The sequence below is a fragment of the Scophthalmus maximus genome, chromosome 5 (assembly GCF_022379125.1).
Source record: "Scophthalmus maximus strain ysfricsl-2021 chromosome 5, ASM2237912v1, whole genome shotgun sequence".
NCBI lineage: Eukaryota > Metazoa > Chordata > Actinopteri > Pleuronectiformes > Scophthalmidae > Scophthalmus > Scophthalmus maximus.
Window position 1 is genome coordinate 17,650,681 of NC_061519.1, and position 18,329 is coordinate 17,669,009.

Sequence of the window (18,329 nt, forward strand, 5' to 3'; positions counted from 1 at the left end):
ACAAGAACAAGAAGAAAAATTCTGAATTTGAGCGTGTCAATGTGTATGTTCAGTCGGTGTGTCTCTCTCATTCTCAGGGCAGGATCATAACAACCAAATATTTTTGTGTTTTGAGATTTTGTGAAGACACCGCCGCATTTGGTTTTATTTTTCTCTTCTCAGCACAGCTCCCATATCCACAGCCAGAATTACTGATTTCCTTTCTTTGCAAATTGATCACAAATTATGGGAGAATTTAAAAAGTCTGAGAGCCTTAAGAGAGCCAGAGAAATGTACTGTAACACCTTGTGCATTTCGGGTTGTTAAGGGTGAAAGCTTTTCAGCTGTACACCATCTGGTATCATCAGAGATGTCAAATATTGTGAAAATTAGTCAAATCTGTGAAGAAAATCGGAAAAGCTTGGCAAAGAAGCCTGATCTCGAGTGAGCGTGTGACTTTGTGCCTCCAGCAGAGGGCAAACTAACTCCAGCATGAGTTGATCTGAACACACCAGAAATCTAGTCGGTCAAAGAGTCAGTCTAAATCTAATCTGTGGCAATCCACTGAGCAGGAGTGAATGCCCAACAAAAAGCAAGCTAAATTTCACACAGTAATATCAAACACAGCTCTCAGAAATGTGATGGACTGGAATGTCCTATACAATTGACAAGTTATAAACACAAGTCTTTAACAAAAAGGACTATATTTCCAGCCAATTAACTCACTTAGACTCACCTTTTAGAAACATCTAAAAACAAATATGTATATATCTTGTGATATGAAAACATTTTTTTAAGGAAGACATGCCCCACTGGGCCAGACACATTTGTCACAATTTAATATTTTCACATCTCCTCTTTGGAATAACACATGCAGAGTAACTGATTCATGCCTCGACATATTTTTGTCCCTTATTGAAACCACAATCAATAAATCCCCCGTGTAATTCAAGTTAACTTTGGATCTGTTGTGCTGGAGTGTTGCTCGGAAATGGCATAATGGGAATGCAATTGCTGTGCAAACAAGATTTAAAGAAAAAATATGTTCATCTGGTGTGTGTGTTTGTGTGTGTGTGTGTGTGTGTGTGTGTGTGTGTGCGTGTGTGTGTGTGTGTTGGTTTGTGATATTTCAGTTGGAAGAACAGCGAAAAGAAGCAGTCAGGCTAAACAAGGTAGGTGGCACACAATCTGTCAGATGGCTACAGAGCAAGTCAGAGCTGAATAGAAACAAGACTCTTATCAGGACAAACAGAGGAGCTGTGAACACACACACTCAGTTTAGGCCATTAACTTTATAAAAACAATTTGTTTTTTTTATCAAATTATTTTGGTTGCAGTTTCTGAATTTGAGTGTCTTTGCCATAATGCCAGCAGAGGGTGAAAACTCAAATGATCTTACACTGGGAGAAAAAAAAGTGCCACTGGTGATATTGTAATAATTTGTGCAATGAGGCATAGGACATTTTGACAAACTGTCAATCTGATCTGGAAAAGTACATGAAGTTAATGTCAAAATAAAAGCCCCGGCAGACACGAACGTCTCAACATCTCAACAGCATGTAACACGACTCTGATCGTTTCTCGTCCACACGCAAAAGGAAGAAGAAGAATAAACGTCTCCCTGCGCATCAGTGCGCCTTCAGGAGTAGTCCAACTACCAGGCTGTGCCATTTAGAGGATTTAATGTGAAGTAAATAACGCAGACACGACTGAACGCGAGAAAGAAGTGGAAAGAGCAGGTCTGGAGATTTTACTTTACCTTCTCTGCCTTCACGGATCCCCTGCGGTAGTTTCCTGCACCAGCTGATGAGTTCATGGTCCCATGTAGCAAATCAACTGCAATAGAAAAAAGATTCACCTGAAGCCGCACGAGCACTCAACTTAGATGTCTCTCTGTCTCTCTCTCCCCCTCTCTGTCTGTCTCTCTCTCTCCTTCTCTCCCTCTCTCTCTCTCCCTCCCTCTTTCTCTCTCTCCCTCCCTCCCTCCCTCCGTCTCTCTCTCTCTCTCTAGCACACGCGCGCCACGGTCACACGCAGCCAATAACCATGTGAATATCTGATTCCTTTTCTTTCTTTCTTGAAACCCTGCAGTTTGAACAGGTGGCAGCATCTGATCACTGAGCTGCTGAGCAGCTCCAGCTATTTCAGCTGCTAAACTTCACCCACATGTAGTAGTAGTAGTAGTAGTAGCCCCTTATGCTATTTCAAAGTGTTGTCCATTGGTAAATCACACTGCTACAGAGCCTACAGTGGGCTGCAGTGAGACGGGTACAGCCTATGTATGAGCAGAACGTTTCCACAGGATGGCAAGTCACTGCGATTCAAACTCAGCAACTCAAATTCCGTCTGTAGTTTTTGTGCAGATGTGTTGCTTGCTGTTTGGTTTTGCATTTGCAGGAGAAGGTGAAATTGGAGAAGAGAAGCAGCGACTTTATCAGCAAACTGCAGCTATAGCCTACACCTTTCTGTTCCTAGGAGCGTGGAGCCACTACAAACCTCAAGGTATCCCGGGTTTAACTGTGCCGTCTGAATCCATTAAGTTGAATTGAGCTTTTTCCTGCCCATCTGTCTCACCAGCAGCTTTTTGAAATGTCCACGCCCCATCTCGTCTTTGGAACATATTGAGGATGGTCTGTGGAGTTAAAGCAACACTATGTTATGATTTTACCCTTGAAATAACAGCTTCAAAATCATTTTTGATGGTACACAACTCCACTGGTTGCAATAATAAGTCTGTTTCTATAGAGGTCTATGAGAAAATGATTCTACCTGACAACGTCAATAAACATTTTCCTGATGAGATTGGGGTCTCAAGCACTAGTTTCAAGTCTTCTTTAATTCAGCATGATGTTCATTTAATAAATGATGATCCCATTTAGAATAAAATGGACGATAAAGCACAGCATGCATTGGGGTGTGGATACCGCGTGATGGACAGCTGGTATAGCTCCGTATTCTCAGTATGTACATTTGAACACAATTATGAAGGAATTATCACACTATGCCAGTGAATATATTGTGTGCTCGATGTCCTACATGTACGTGTAGGCTACTGACTGAAGTATCTGGTTTTGAGACACAGCTGTGGTTTGAAGTCAGTGGCACAATATTTTACTGGTCACTGTGATCTATCAATATGTTAATAAAGGCAGCAGCACAACATGCACACACGCTGCTTGTTATACTGGGTGTTACAGTATACAACCGGGGCAAGAGATGCAAGGGCCCAACAGCAGCCTTCCAGACAGAACTTATTCAGTTACTTCCAATTTAATAAAACAACTAGGGACAAGGCTTATGGAGCAGAGTTGAGGCAGGCAAGAGTCTAAAAACCAAGTAGAGCAGTTCAAACAAGCGCACAAATCCAAAGGAGCGGGACGAAATCCAAAATCCAGAGATAACTGCCCGAAAAGTCCAAACTCAGGTGAGCAGGCAAAGCTCAGGAAACTCAGTCAGAGGCAGACGGTAACAAACATAAGGTTATTGTAACTGAGAAGGGTAAACACAAGCATCCAACCAGGAAGTTCACAGGAGGGGCAGATCATGACTAATGAATTGGCTAATTATTTGACATATCGCGGCAGTACACTATATAAATAATAACTATATTGAAACAGACCTGTTTTCTCTGCAGAGAAGACTGGTTTGGATTGGCGCCCTAAATGCACTTGCTTCATGTACTTAAGTCCGTTCTCGTGAATAGTTAAGATAGAGACAGTATGTAACGCGGGTAAACACAAATTAACCTGTTGCCAAACTCGCACAAGTAACGCAATGAAAAAATTTGCTTCACATTTCGTGTGAACATACAATTAGATTCTCCATTACTTAAAGAATTATTGGTTTCTTTGGCCCAGTTATTAGCTGGACGGAAGCGTAGCACTGTGCATATTTTGCATTCTGCTGCTGTTTCAGGGCGGAAGCTTCCACAGCGAGCTGGCGATTAGAAGCTTTTACGTTGGGCGGTGATCAAAAGTGAAAATATGTCACCCAGTAGCCCCTCAGCGGTTAATATTTTTCCATGGGCCTAATGAGGAAGGGGATGGAAAAGAGTTCATTACAGAGAGTAAAGTGTGAATTTAGTGAAACCACAGGGAGCTAAGAGGTGGAACACTGCAAATACTAATGATCCTGGGACGGGGAATTTTCCTCCAACATCTGCTGCAGCTAATTGGAAGGAACAAAGGATAGTTTTCTTTTGTTAACAGGAAAAATATGATTGATATTTAATTAAGAATATATTATATTATATATTTTTTCCCCTAGACTTGTTAGATGCTGCCATCACCATACGGTGCTGGGGTACATGGCTGATTATAACTTGTGGCCAGTAAAGTCCTCCATACTGCTCCCTGTGGAGATCTGAAGTGTCTGGAGAGAAAGTCTGTGCTGTAACCCCCAACTTTCTTTCTTGCAGTTATTTTTTGCTGCATTGCACTGGTGTTAGACCATAAATAATTGAACAGTGAAAATGTATTATATAATGCCCAAAGACAAAGTTTAGGTGTGACAATTCCCAATTGTCTTGCGTTGGCGAAATGGCAACAAGGCAATTCTAAACGCACTCACGTCTGCTCCCCTGTTTGAAATTGTGCCATTTAGTCATAATGCTAATGGTAACCTCCAAGTGCCAATTGGAAATTGATACAAATTCAAATTTCATGGTAAAATAACCCTAAATTTACTGTATTCATTTTTTTATTCAAATGTGGAAACCATATAACCACAAAACCATAATACTTAATGTTATTCAACTTTTAACAAAGGATGGCACTTCATGTTTTTGTATTCCAGGATTAACCTGAAAAGGAAGAAAGTATAAAGAAGTGTGTGTTTGTGACAGAGGGCTGAGCAGCATGGAGGCGTCCGCCATCACAAAGCAATCATTTACAGATCAGCACCATGGACAGCAGCCAGTCCTGTGGCGGTGTTAATGGAAGTATAGGCGAGGAACTCTAGAGCCACAGGAGACCAATTTCTGTAGTTATACCGTGGTGGAAATGTTCAAGTGGAGTGGTTTGAGACGAGGAAGTTACACCCTGAACTCAAATGAATTGAGAATCCAACAGATGAAATAGAGCGGGGGGAGGTTGAATAAAGGAAATCTGCATAAGAATCACGCCTTATGTTGCTCATCTCTTTTTATCTGTTATAGACCAGCTTTGCATTTTTATCCTCAGCAGATGAACACCCAGATGAATGAAGCACACGCAGTAAAGGAGAACCAAGTTTTACTTTAGTAAACAAAACTTGGTGGTAAATAACTTGGATCATCCAATAATTTAAAAAAAAACAACGCAATTCTGAAGTTTGGAGACAAATTTTATTAAACATTTGTGGATGTTTTATGATTCTTTCTCTCTACTTAAAGAGGCAGCAGACATCTTTCTCGCCCGAGATGCTCCAGGTGGTATTATTGTTCGGTCACTGTCACAAAGCTGCAGTAGCGAGACCTCGGTAAGGACGCAAGTTCTTTCCCCTCAGAGCTCCTGAGGAAGTTGTCAACAGCACTTTGGCGATAACGAGGGAGAAGAAATAAGTTTGTTCACCAAAGCTCCAACTTTGTTTTCTGGCTCCAAGCGTTAACTGGTGGCAGCTTTATCTCTTCTTGTGAGGTTGAGTCGTTTTGGTTTTTTTATTTGGCTGTTCAACCGTCTGCCAGTTCCATCACTGGGGAGAACGCTACCAGGAGAACGCTATTTGACTTCCTTGTTTTGATTACTCAACGGGTGACGCAATAGCTTTGTGCTGTTAATCGTGTCGGCATTTTTGCACAGAAAAAAGCGTCCAAGTGGCTAAGAGAATAACATGGTGAAATTTATAAGCGCGGATTGTGTTGCAATTTTTTCTATCACCATTACACTGAAATCCAAAATCAAACCCTCAATTCATAGATCTGTATTTATTTGTTTCAAAACTTTCTCTGAAAAGTGGCAGATTACTGCTAAACTGTGATAATAATGGTAATAATCCCCATATCCCCTTAGGAGACTTCATTTACAACTACGGCGCCTTCTCTGCTCCTGTCATGTCAGCTGAATGATTATCTGTACTGAATTACATCTTTTTAGCAAGAAAAAACGCTGACTATTGCAAAGTATCAGTGTTCCCATGATGATGTTATCAATAGGATATTTCCTGTCGGATGGCTTGTGAGAGCACTGTGAATCCTGTGCTGCCCTTTTCAGGTCTTGTTTCAGTCCCTGTGGTCTGTACGCTTTTTAATGTGATGAACCTAAATATGCTTCGGACAAGGACAAAGAAGACACTGATACCACAGCAGGATACAGGTAAGAGGGTTTTTTTAAAAAAAAAATGGTTTTGCAGTGGAAAATGCCTTTTATATCTACTGAAAAAAAGTGAGATGTTTTTAAAATCTATGATATGATTTAACAATATTTGGGGTTTTCATCCTTTGGAAGAAGCATTCAAATTCCCCTATCATGGCTCATGCTTTGACCTCTGTTAACCCTGTTTAGCTTCTCTCCTCCCTTTTGTTTTGTTTGAGTGTCTGTCCAAATCTCAATGTCCACACTCACGTACTCACAGACTTTGAGGCGCGTTCCCGTTAAGTCCGTGAGGGCTTCGGGCTGTCCCACTGTCAAATCGTTAGGGGAATGAGGGGTCGCTCGTGGCATTTTTGAGCCCTTTGTGCCCACTTCCTCTCAGTCACCATCGATGCACACCTGAGGCAAGTCCATGGTGTTGTGACCTGAAACACAGGGTTGCCAGGAAACGTATAAAAAAGGTAAACAACCGCCATTCTGGAAAAAGTTTGTACTTAATAATTAGATTCATTATTTGCAAATTACCTACCTATTAAACATCTTAAACCGCTTCCTTTGACCCCGGTCAGAAACTGTACCTTAACATTCCCACAGTCTTGATACTGGCATGACGAGAAACCAAATGTCTATTAAAGTGAGGGTTTTTTTTCTTCAAAATGGGCTCCGTGTATTTGACCATGACTTAATCATTAAATCGTCACGTCTGTAACAGAGATATCGGCACAGAGTGAATCTCAGACTTCTTACTGTAATCCATTTTCCTCCCAGTGGGCCTTCCCCCGTCCTCATTAGAATATCAACAAGTTGACCACATGAGCTGTGGGGCGACATGTAATTCTCCGTTCTGAGCACCGTTGATTTAATGGACCTGAGGATCTCAGGGGTTGGAAGTGTACGATTTGGGAATTAACACTGTTGGCATGTGGAGAGCCAAACTCTGTAGTGATAATGACATGAACGATCAGTGGGAGCAGCGTCATCAGCTCAAAAAACTCCTCCACTTAATGATGCGTGGGCTGCTGAAGGGCCGACATGAGACGGACTGACACAGCAGAAGCATACCCCCGCCTTTGACATTCATTTCCACTCCTCCACATTGTCTTTTGACACAGTTGCCCACAGGAGCATCCTGTGATGCCTATAAAATGCTTTTGTAGCACCTGACTGTGTGAGGAGCAATTTAAGCGACCCACTTTCCAAAAGCCCACTCGTATCGTCACAGCAGTAAAGACAAAAAAGCAGTTGAACTGTAAAAAGGCAACTCTCAAAGCAAAAACATGACATTCAGAAATAAATATTATTCACAAAATAAATTCAACAATAACTGTAACTTGTGTTTTGTTGTGTTCTGATGAAGAGGCCCAGACCAGGATCTGTTTAGAAGCAATCTCCATTTATTCTGACAAAGGGGGCAAAAAAAATAAATCCTCCGGTCAATTGTGAGGATGTAACCTGAACTCCTCTCACATGGAGTGCAATGGCAAAAGGGCAGATAAAGTTGCATTCAATATAAAACAGAAAATGACAAATTGACAAAAGAGGTAAATAGGAAAACTACTCCAGTTAATTGTGATCATGTAATTTGAGCTCCTATACAAATTATATGACACAGGATGTTGAGGTACTACGCAGTACGTATAAGATAGGACAACATTTTTTAATTCAACTGAAATGCTGAAACATTTGTCACTTTCATCTGCCCTGTAGTACAATGTCAAAAGGGGAGAGGTAAAGGCCAATTATTGACTTACCCTGATATATGCAATCCAAATGGATGGGAATTTTGCATGCAATTAATATACATAAATCTTGAATTAGGCCTAAATAGTTTTGTGAGTGTAGCCATGACCTCACAGAAGTGAATGTACAGTAGGGTCACGGAAACTGTCTCCAATGTTCCACAGATTGTGTAATTATAATATATATTACTAGTGTATATTTCACTCTGATTGGCTTTGTTACATAAGGTTTGCAATATTCTTTTCATTTTCCATATTCAAACAAAACCCACAGAGAGACCAAAACCATCATCACAATAGTTTCTCAATACTCATTTGTTCTCATGTGAGACGCATCTATAAAAATGGCTCTTGAGAGATTTATTTAACAGAAAAGGCTGATGTTTTTTTGTTTTTTCACTAAAACAGCTGAACACTGTTGTTAACAGCGTTTGTGCATTTGTTGGGAGCAATTCCAGACCACATACATGATGAGCTGGTGACTATTTACAGCGGAAGAAGGGCATGTGTGGACTATACTCCAGAAAATAAAATATGGCAACCATGATAATTGACATCCTGGAACCACACGCACACACACGCCATTACAAAGACCCATGACCTGCATCAGCTTTCAGAAGTCCAGCAGTTATATCTCAGGTGGTGGTCAAGAGCGACGTGTAGACTTCCTGTCGTACTGCCTTTCAGCCGTACACTTCCACACAGCTCCTGTTTACCACTCCACTGACATCCACAGAGTAATTTATATTTATATTGAAATTATCTATACAGACTCCGTACAGGTTGTAGGGGAGGTAGTCCATATCCTGTCTGCATATTAACTTTCCTCTTCATCTTCTACTGAGTTGTTAGTTGCCGAGTAAATGAGAAGATTAGTCATTAGGAGAAAGTGTGACGGTCTCTATTAAAATAAGCATGTGTCACCTAAACAAGAATCAGTCAAGAGAAGGAAAAGCTAGCGCTTATGTGGACGTGTGCCTGTGCCACTAGGAGTGTGACCTTTTATTGTCAGGCACAGTAAGAATTGTTCATGGGCTTATGCCGGAGATTTCACGGATGCCCTGTGTGGTAAACATTCATCAGATACTGTGTAATATGACAATCTTACATGGGTATATGGATTTTCCAACCCAGAGTCAGTGCTGTGGTTGTATTAGAGGGATAAATCATGCCATTAGTGGCTATGCTGTTTCACAACGCCACAAGGAATATGGTGTCCCATATTAATCTTCAAAATGAGCCAATAATTCAATAAGCGCCATGCTCTATGTGCAAACTGTCATATTTTATTATAGGATTTGTCAACACGTGGATGAGAGGAGACAGACAGTACACAAAGTGAGCCTGCGAGAGATTTGATTTGGACACATTTGTGTGGGATCACAGCATTGTGTTTCATAGCGTGGAGGCAAACAAACCACATTATGTGCACACACTCTGAGTAAGTGGCTGTCATGCAAGGTACATGCAGCATTTGCCCGAGCTACAACGCCTCCAAAATGTTCTCAATCACAACCATCAAGAGGTCAAGATGTTAACTCCAACTCCAGTCAGATCCACGCATAGAGGAAACCACCACTGTGATACTGTTGCTCCACCACATTCATCTGTGAAATCGCACCTTCACGCATCACCTTGGCAGCGCTTTAAGCTATATGTGCTCCACGAAGCAGGATTATACAGGGAAAAGTTGAGCCAATCATCTCACAATGACAGAAATACGCCGCACACACAAAGGTCATATTCCAGCTCAAAAACAATTACTCATCATCAAAGCCTTTTGTTGCTGTGCACTTTGTTGTTCTGACAAAAAAGAGGGGGACCATTCATCACTGTGAACGGAGGGAGACGCCGTGAATTCTTTCACTGTACTGTTCTTTCAGCATTTGCAGCCACAGTCGGTGCTGCCGGATCGTTGGCTTTGCGACGGCGGTGATTTGTGTTTATGATTTATGATGCTTAGAAAAAGCATCCCGTCCTGCATGTGTAAATATTTCACACATTTTAAAAGTTGGTCCTCTGTAACTCCACACACCAGGTCTGTAGCTGTTGACGTTACTCAGGTAACCACCCATCCGTCACAGTCGAACCACCACAGAGGAAAGGCGAGATAGATTTGGAGATGTCTTGAAATCACTGCAAGTGAATGCTGCAAGTATTTCTATGCCACTAGTATTCACACGTTGTTGATTATTCATTGTTCATTTGCACACTTCATGTCCCTCTGAATAATGCATTATTTCCATATATGTATATATTTTCTTTCATACCTTTAGATTGCTATAAATTTTTTATTTTGCATTAATGCACCACATGCTTGGAATGAGCTGCAAGAATTTTTTTCAAACTGGAGTAGTTACCCTCTCTTGGCATGTTCAAAAATCTTTTAAAATTAGTTTTCATAGAACAAATATCATTGCTAACATGTGCTTTTTGGTTTTCATAATTCATTTTTGACGTTGACTCCTGTGTGTTTCTTTGTCTGTTCTCCACTTTAGCCTGTTAGCTGTGTTTTAATTGTCTGTTCCTGCTTGTTAATCTATGAAACCTTTTTATTTCATTGCTGCCATTCTTGACCAAAACTCGCTGGCAAACGTGACATTGTATCTAAATGGGACCTTCCAGGTTGAATTAAGGATAAGTAAAATAAAAAACAAACAAAAAATCAGTTGCTGGGTTTGGTGTACACCTCATCCACAGACAGTTTGCTCCCTGCACTGCTCTTGCACTATTTTTGGTCTGATAAGTAGAACAGAACACCGTTATTGTATTATGTCGGAGATTATATTTAACATTTCAAAGAGCCTCTGATCTACCAAACTGCAGGGCAGTTTTTTTGCCTTCTCTTTTTTTGGCTGCAACCAGACAACATGCAGAACCCAAGCCGGAGAATCTGAGAAGCCCTTTCTCTTCCTTTGACTATCACTTTGTGTCTGTGCGTTACAGCTAGACTCAGAGATACCAAACTGTCTTTATCAACAGCTTTTTATTACATCTAACTCTAGCTTCAGTTCCCACAAGGAGTTAGTAAGTTTTTCAAAACACAACTGAAAACATTCATCACACCTTTTTCTATGTGCCATCTCGGCTTCCTTACTTCAAAAGACATGAAAAAAAACTGTCAGGTTTGTGATGCGTGCAGTCTCATCGCCTGCCTCATCAAACTTTGAAGTGATCCCATGAGCCGGCAAAGCAAATTCTGGCAATTCTCTAATGGACTTGGACGACATGACTTATTCAGCAGCCTCACATTCTGCCCCGCACCTGAATTTGGGATAGTTTTCACCCCATTCGTGTAATTTCACTGCTTCTTCCCCTGGACTGTCAAAGAGGATGTTTTAAAATAGATGAAAACATGAGGGTGCGTAGTATGGACCTCTGACCGTTTTTTGAACGGTTGTGCAAATAACCCACGTGACCTCATTTTGGCAGTTTATATATTATCCTTATTAGTTTCTTTGATAATTCAATTTCCCTTCACAAATCTATGGAGATATTATTTTTTTTAAAGAACAGACACTGATGTACGCAGGAACGGTAAATGGGCTGCAGGTCTTAGCATCTAATCCCTGTTACCAAATAGTTAGCTGGGTGTTTGCTTAATATGCCAAACTATTTTTGATCAGGAATGACTTGAATAGCATGGGTTTTTTTCAGCTAGACTACAGAAAAAGGCAAGAGAAACATAAACATTACCTGTGAACATAATTCTCTATTGAGTACAGTTCATTATTGACAGATGAACACTTCACTCTCCTCTCCATCTGGCAGATTAAAGACAGATGATCCTATTGGTTGGAGAAAATGGCCTATTTTGATAGGTGTCTTTGTTCCTCCTTGGAAATAATCCATCTGGACCCTTAAATCAGACTGTAAAGGAAACATGATAGAGATTGATGGAAACATAATCTAACACTCATCACCCAAATAGTCCTATAACTGTCAACTTGTCAGTGAAAGGTAGGACTGATAAGTGTACTCTGACCCACATTCAAGGATCAGCGATGACACCTGGACAGAATGAGCAATGATATCGAAACCTAAATGTCCCATATTTTATACTTTACTGGTGTTTTGATTTTCATATGATGATATATTTGTGGGTTTTACTACCAAAACCCATATTAATGTAGTTTTACATCTAGTCTCTCACACTTTTCTCTGGAGCTCTGACTATAACAGGCTGGTTTGTGTCAGTCCAGACTCAGAATAGACTCTCTGAGCTCCAAGCCTCTCTTCTGATTGGCTGACTAGCCTATGACTGTAGTTTGGTAGAATTCACTGGTAAATTCATGGTCAGGGTCAGGGGGACCATCGCATGGTGACCAGTGAACCTGGATACCATTGGACCTCAATGTCGCAGCATCCAGGTCCATGTATCTAACTAGATCTTGCAACAATGGATAGTAGGGCTCGATGGTGCCATGTGCATTTCTCCGTATATTGAGCTTGTTGATACTTTCACAGTATCTATATACAGTATCACCTAGACTGGCTTTATAATAGAAAAGACATTTCAAAGTCACTTTCCACAATTTTAAACCTTTCTGCACCCTCAAAATTTCTGTATTCCCTCTCTAATGAAGAGACATGTTTAATCATGCACAAGCTGCACCAACAACATGCCGGAAGGACAGGGATGCGTGAAAGTCAGTTATTCTGTGACCAAAATCATACAGTGATCGGCATGCCTTTAAAAAAATGGGGGAAATGTTTACGTAACTTGTTTATGAGAAGACAAAGAGTCAACAGCCAATGCTTTTGTTACATAGTTCACATTTTTAGTAACAGATAGACTTTGCATTGCTTCATTGTTTGGTTTTAAGCCTCTCAATGCAAAACGAACCGTTTACAACATTCTGTAACATGGCTGAATGCATCAGTTGGAGTCTGATATCTTCTTACTTGAAACATTCAGTCCAAGTAGTTTATTTATTAAAGAGATGAAACTAATGCTACGTGGACAATTGCAGATTATTCAAATGCAAAAGGAAAATCTAGCTCTGCGGCTACGACGCTCAGTGGATGCTCGGTGAACCACTGAAACACACACCATTTAATTGGCTCTACTGGGGTCTGTGTTAGCCCTGTGGTGGACTGGCAACCTGCCCAGCATGTACCCCGTCTCTCACCCAGTGAGTGCTGGGACAGCCTCCATAAGCAGATGGCTGGATGGATGCTGGGTGTTCTTTTAGGATGCTTGCACTTCCAACAAATTTTAAACTTTCTCTACACAATACTTCAATTAAATTAAACTTATATTATAACAACTAATGTTATACGCCTCAGTTTTTCTTTGTCCAACCCCAGTTTTGACAGCTTATCTTTTTTTTCTCTATTACGTCTGACTGACACTTCCCACAGTTTAGACAAGCAACGAGGAGAAATATGAGCCTCGGTTAATAATAACATCCAAACGACCACCCACACTCCATCATAGCTCATTGCTATGTAAACAAACAACAGCTTAATAACAAAGGCTACATGATAACACAGAGTATGAGCTGTATTTCCTGTCAAGTGTTCAGTATCACACACTATCACAAACGGTCACAGATTTCTCCCCTGAGGACAAGTCAATTACCAAGATTCATATTTCTGGGGGAGAGGGAAATTTATATATATACTGTATATATATATAAGAAAATTGAGGAATGTTTGACATTTTCTTGGCACCCCGATGTTGGTGTATGTGGAAAATGTGCAGTGATGTTATAGCACTGCAAGATTTGTCAAGCATCTGTGCGGTGAATATTCAACACATTTAGACTCTCATCAACATGGAAAACAGACACGGCACAAACAGACGCGTCCGCTTTTTCCTTTTAACGTCTTTGATGATGAAAACATCTCAGGTGGCTGTCACAATGGGCTAGATGGAGTGGAATCGTCTCAGATTTGCAAAGGCAGGGATGTTGTTTAGAAATTTTAAAAATATCTATTTAACGGTTATCCAGAAGAGCGCAGACAATCATTCAAAAGAACGGAAGAAAAGGATAAAAGATTGAAAGTAAGCGCACCAGCCAAATGACTTATATAAATGGACGCTTTTAAAAAGTTCCACAATTGTAAACTCTGAAAGATTCGGTCCAAATCATTTATTTCATGTATATATATAAAGCACATATATATATACATACACACACATATATATACACACACATATATATATATATATGTGTGTGTATATATATATAAAGTACATATATATGTGTGTGTGTGTGTGTATATATACATACACATATATGTACTTTTATATGACCATATTGTGGAATAATATCTTATTCTGGATTCAACCCTGGAACAAAAGCAGGTGAAGAAGGAGAGTGAGAGAAAAAAAAGAGATAAAACAAGAGTGAACCTCAGTCTGAGCTCTGGGACTTGAGAGGCTTCAAACACGACATGGAGTTTGTCTTCTTTCTCTCCTGGATCAGTGAGTAACACAACCAGACTTTCAACTTCCGGTTTGAGGTTGTTGTTTTTTTTCACGGTTGTTTTCAGTTCGGACCGTAGCCAGGCCGCTAGCATTGAGTTAGCCGTGATGCTAACGCTGCTGCTAGTCGACACTAGGAGCCAGACAAACAAAGTAGGAGCTTCAGTGTACATACTTGTTCTTTCTTCTGCTCCGTTATCTCCTAACATGGTGGTGACAACTTCCTCCGGAGCTCCGAGGAAAAAGTCGCTGCGTCTTTACCGGCGTCTCGCTACGACAGCGTCTTTACGACAGTTGACCAAATACTGTAGTACCACCCGGAACCACTAGGGGGCGCGGAAGTTGTTGGCAATGACGGTCACTGTTGTACTGGTGCAGAGTGTTAACACGTACAACTACTTATTGTAACAGTTTGGCAACACAACAATTATGATATATGACTATCATGTGATCACCCCTCCCATTTTAAACTCCACTGAGGAAACAGTGAGGGCCCTGTACTTTCAACAGACCCATGGTCTCGCCGAAAGGCCGGCACCTGAAATATTCTCTGTCACATTCATATTCATATTCACTCCTCCAATATGTCTTGAGGACTGAGCATCAGTTCTGTCGCCTCACAGCCGGCCAGCCTTTCTCCCGGGTTTATTTGGGAACTTGAGCCCCATGAATTCATCTCCACTCTCCTTCTGCAGGCTTAAGAAATTCCATAAGGCATCGTCTTAGTCAGACAACTGAGCAAAGAGGCTGCTTCATGGAGCCATATGACCAACTTAAACTCTCTGGGACACATGAGATAGTGACGCTACAACTGAGAATCTCACATGGAGGATTTCTGAGCAAATTACTGCAGGACAAAAAAGGGTGATAATTTGAATGGACTCACCTGGGGATCGCAAGAGCATCATTTGCCACTTCTAAAAACAACTTCTAACAACAGATATTTAGGTGAAATCATCTCTGACAGAGAAGCATCTCACCTTGGCTCAGTGCAGCACCACCAGGATTACTCTGTACAGTGCCCTCTGCGTCTCTGAGGAGTTCAAGTGCAGCCGAGAATCCAAGATAACAGAATTTTAGAGAGGGTACGAGTATCTAGTGTAATACAAAGAGCAGCATGGGATTTAACCCAGACTTTAATAAGGCCTCTTGGGTGTGTCTGCAAGATAGCCCACTGTCTCCCAACTCTTTGGTTCTTTGGTGGACAGAGGCCTCGTCTCTCCTCATCGAAACAGGAGGACGTTTCAAGTAAGAGAGAGAAAAGAGGACAGAGTTGAGATGATGTGAAAGTCAGAAATGATGAAGGAGCTTTGTTTAATAGACAAAAAAAAAGTCATTTTAATTTGACAGCAAGATATTTTCTTCCTGTCGCATCAATGAATGATTGCTGGAGCAAATCAGGATGTTATAAGTGGATTAGAGGCTATTTAAGCTTGTACTATTTTTGTGTCCTCACCTTAAAATAAATCTACGTAGATTTCCTTTGTGCTGACTAAGAAGCCGGCCTTTTCTTTCTTCAGCTCAAAAAATGAGTCTTACCTCTCATTTTGTCAGTTTATTAAAGTATAAAGCTGCCAATACATCAACAAAAAACTATATCATGTAAAGTAATTATATGGGTTTTCCCTGTTAACGCGCACAAATCATATAAAGAAATATGTAAGAAACAAAACTATAATATATACCATGTAAATGTACAGTTTTCCTTTATTCTTGTGCACCTTTAACTAAAGGTATGCTTGTAAATAAAATTAATTGATCACAGATATAAATATTTATCTAAAGATAAATGAGATACTGCATACGAGCCCCACAGTACAGTACACCACATAATATAGTGATGATATATGAATAATGTTGTGTTACTGTAAATACAAAAGCATAATGTATTGACCTGTCTGCTCATGCTTGTGTCCCACTTTGTCTGTGTTCTCGTGTGACTGGGAGTTTTAGTGATTCGCCAGTCCAGTCCGACTATTGATGCCTCAGTGTAAGTGGGTGCTGGGCCACACTGAACACTGAGCTCTGGGTCACATCATTGCAGAAGTGGCTGGCCGCAGAGAGAGGACAGCATGCTCATGTTTTTTGCACAAAGGAGTGAAGGACAGCCTGGCCCTGGGTGTAATCTTTGATGATGAAACTGCAAATTGAAGGTTAGCCAGAGAGATTCACAGAGCCGGAATTTCAATCTCTCTTGTTTGATATGCTTGCTGGTATCTTAATATTATCTCTGCAAATGAGGGCCAACACATTTCGCTTATTCACTTTCTCCTTGTCTTCATCAGACAGATCTCTATATTGCGCCCCCGCCCCGTGAGAGCGTCACACAAGACCTGACAAGTGGAAGCTGCTGTGAAAAGTCTCTGACACTTGCAACTTTGAAGTGACCAAGTGATTCCTCTTCATCAGCGCATGAATAACCCTGAGTTACTCAAGAATGTCCTGTAAACTGCCGACCCAGTCCAGAGGGGAGAAAATAAACGCTGGGCTCATCTTGAGATCCTGTTAATTTGGTTTTGTCTTGTGCCTTGGATGTGAACTTCTTGGTTTCAGATATCACAGCATGCAGACTAATTTTGTGACACCCACTCCCCTTTAGCTCCTTCTCTCTTTCTCTATCCTTTCTCTCGCTCTTAGCTCTTTGGATATATTCCCCCTCTGATTATAAATAGATTCTAATTAGCTCCTCCAGCCATGGGCAATAGGATTGTTAATCAAGTAGGGACTGTACTCAGAAGCCTTTATACATTAAAGCTTGCACAAAAGTCAGAAGAATAGCAAATCTCCTCTGCCTCAATTTAATTTTTTCTCTTTCTCCAAAGCTTGGATTAACTTTCCCATACTTTATCATCAGTTCAAAAATAATTCTGTGGCGCAATCAATTTCCCTCATGGTTCAAAAGGACTAAGAAAGGTCAAACTCAAAGTCACACAAAATCGTTAAATAGTTATGGTACGAATTAATAAACTTCAATAGTTCAAAATAAATGCAGTCAATTAGTTAATTTAATAACATTAATCATCATCATCATCATCATCATATATACATGTATATTGTCCTTGATGTCTGTCCTTGACCATCAACCCACCAAGTTTCTCTTCATCAATTCCTGGTAATCAACCGATTACTGTTGTTCTCACGGTTTCTCACCATATTTTTGACTTGATGTTTGTTTTTTCTATGTTGTTTTTTGTGAAATGACATTCGGATTTTCTGTGTAGTTTTTTGTGTATTTTTTGCATATCTTGTGTATTTGTGTTAGCACTTTGGGCCATGAGAAACACTATTTCAGTCCCATATATTCTGTACATGGGAATGACAAAGAAACAAACTTGAAAAACTTGAAACGTATTTCTTCTTGACTGATTTACGTATCAGACCGATGTCTGTACAGTTTATTACTATCTGTTCCGAACATCTAAGCTCATTTGATACACATTACAATTTCACTGAGACCTCAAATGTTCAATTTCCACAGTTTCACTCTTTACTCAAAGCTTGTCATGACCAAAGATTTGATTTCTGAGATACGGCCAGCAGAGACATTTCTCTTTCCTTCTTTCTCTTGCATCCACCTACACATGTAATTATCCCTTTAATGTTCCCCACTGAAACAAAACTCCCAAAGTTTGGTGCCTAAAAGTTCACATTTTTGTTCCTTAATTAGACAAATACCCCTCTCTATTTAAAGGTAAGTAACAGTCATCGCACACTGGGTTCGAACTCCCAGTTGTCCAAAGAAATTATGATGCAAATATGTCTCTGAAATATTTAAACATTTTATCTCCTTGAAATTAAAGATTAAAACAGAGTTTCTATCCTGGAGCCTTTTGAAGTTTGTGTACTCTCTGTGGTTTTCAGCACTCACACTTAGAATAATCTTTTACAACA

The 18,329-nt window shown here is 40.4% G+C and overlaps 1 protein-coding gene and 1 long non-coding RNA gene across 10 annotated transcripts in view; one reads left to right on the plus strand and one right to left on the minus strand.

The window, feature by feature from the left end:
• The window catches only part of LOC118311237 (dipeptidyl aminopeptidase-like protein 6), an 81,462-nt gene extending 66,514 nt beyond the window's left edge, over window positions 1-14,948 (minus strand). Inside the window, exons 1-3 of one of the 7 annotated variants that reach the window (XM_035634914.2) lie at window positions 14,614-14,948; window positions 6,527-6,691; window positions 1,739-1,815 (exon numbers count right to left, since the gene is read on the minus strand). In XM_035634914.2, coding sequence (XP_035490807.1) covers window positions 1,739-1,815; window positions 6,527-6,617 — 168 coding nt within the window. In that variant the 5' untranslated portion in view covers window positions 6,618-6,691; window positions 14,614-14,948. Of the gene's footprint in view, window positions 1-1,738; window positions 1,816-2,475; window positions 2,612-6,522; window positions 11,989-14,366; window positions 14,593-14,613 lie in introns of those variants that run through there. The other 6 variants (XM_035634919.2, XM_035634916.2, XM_035634917.2 and 3 more) reach the window with 6 other exon arrangements.
• Window positions 14,377-16,936, plus strand: LOC118311239. Of its 3 annotated transcripts, none has more exons than XR_004793938.2 (3): window positions 14,377-14,591; window positions 16,392-16,591; window positions 16,724-16,936. It is a non-coding gene; the product is annotated as an uncharacterized LOC118311239 (long non-coding RNA). The 3 variants fall into 3 exon arrangements; XR_004793940.1 differs by having other exon boundaries at window positions 14,381-14,438; XR_004793941.2 differs by having other exon boundaries at window positions 14,389-14,591; window positions 16,483-16,591.
• Window positions 16,937-18,329: the final 1,393 nt, after the last annotated feature.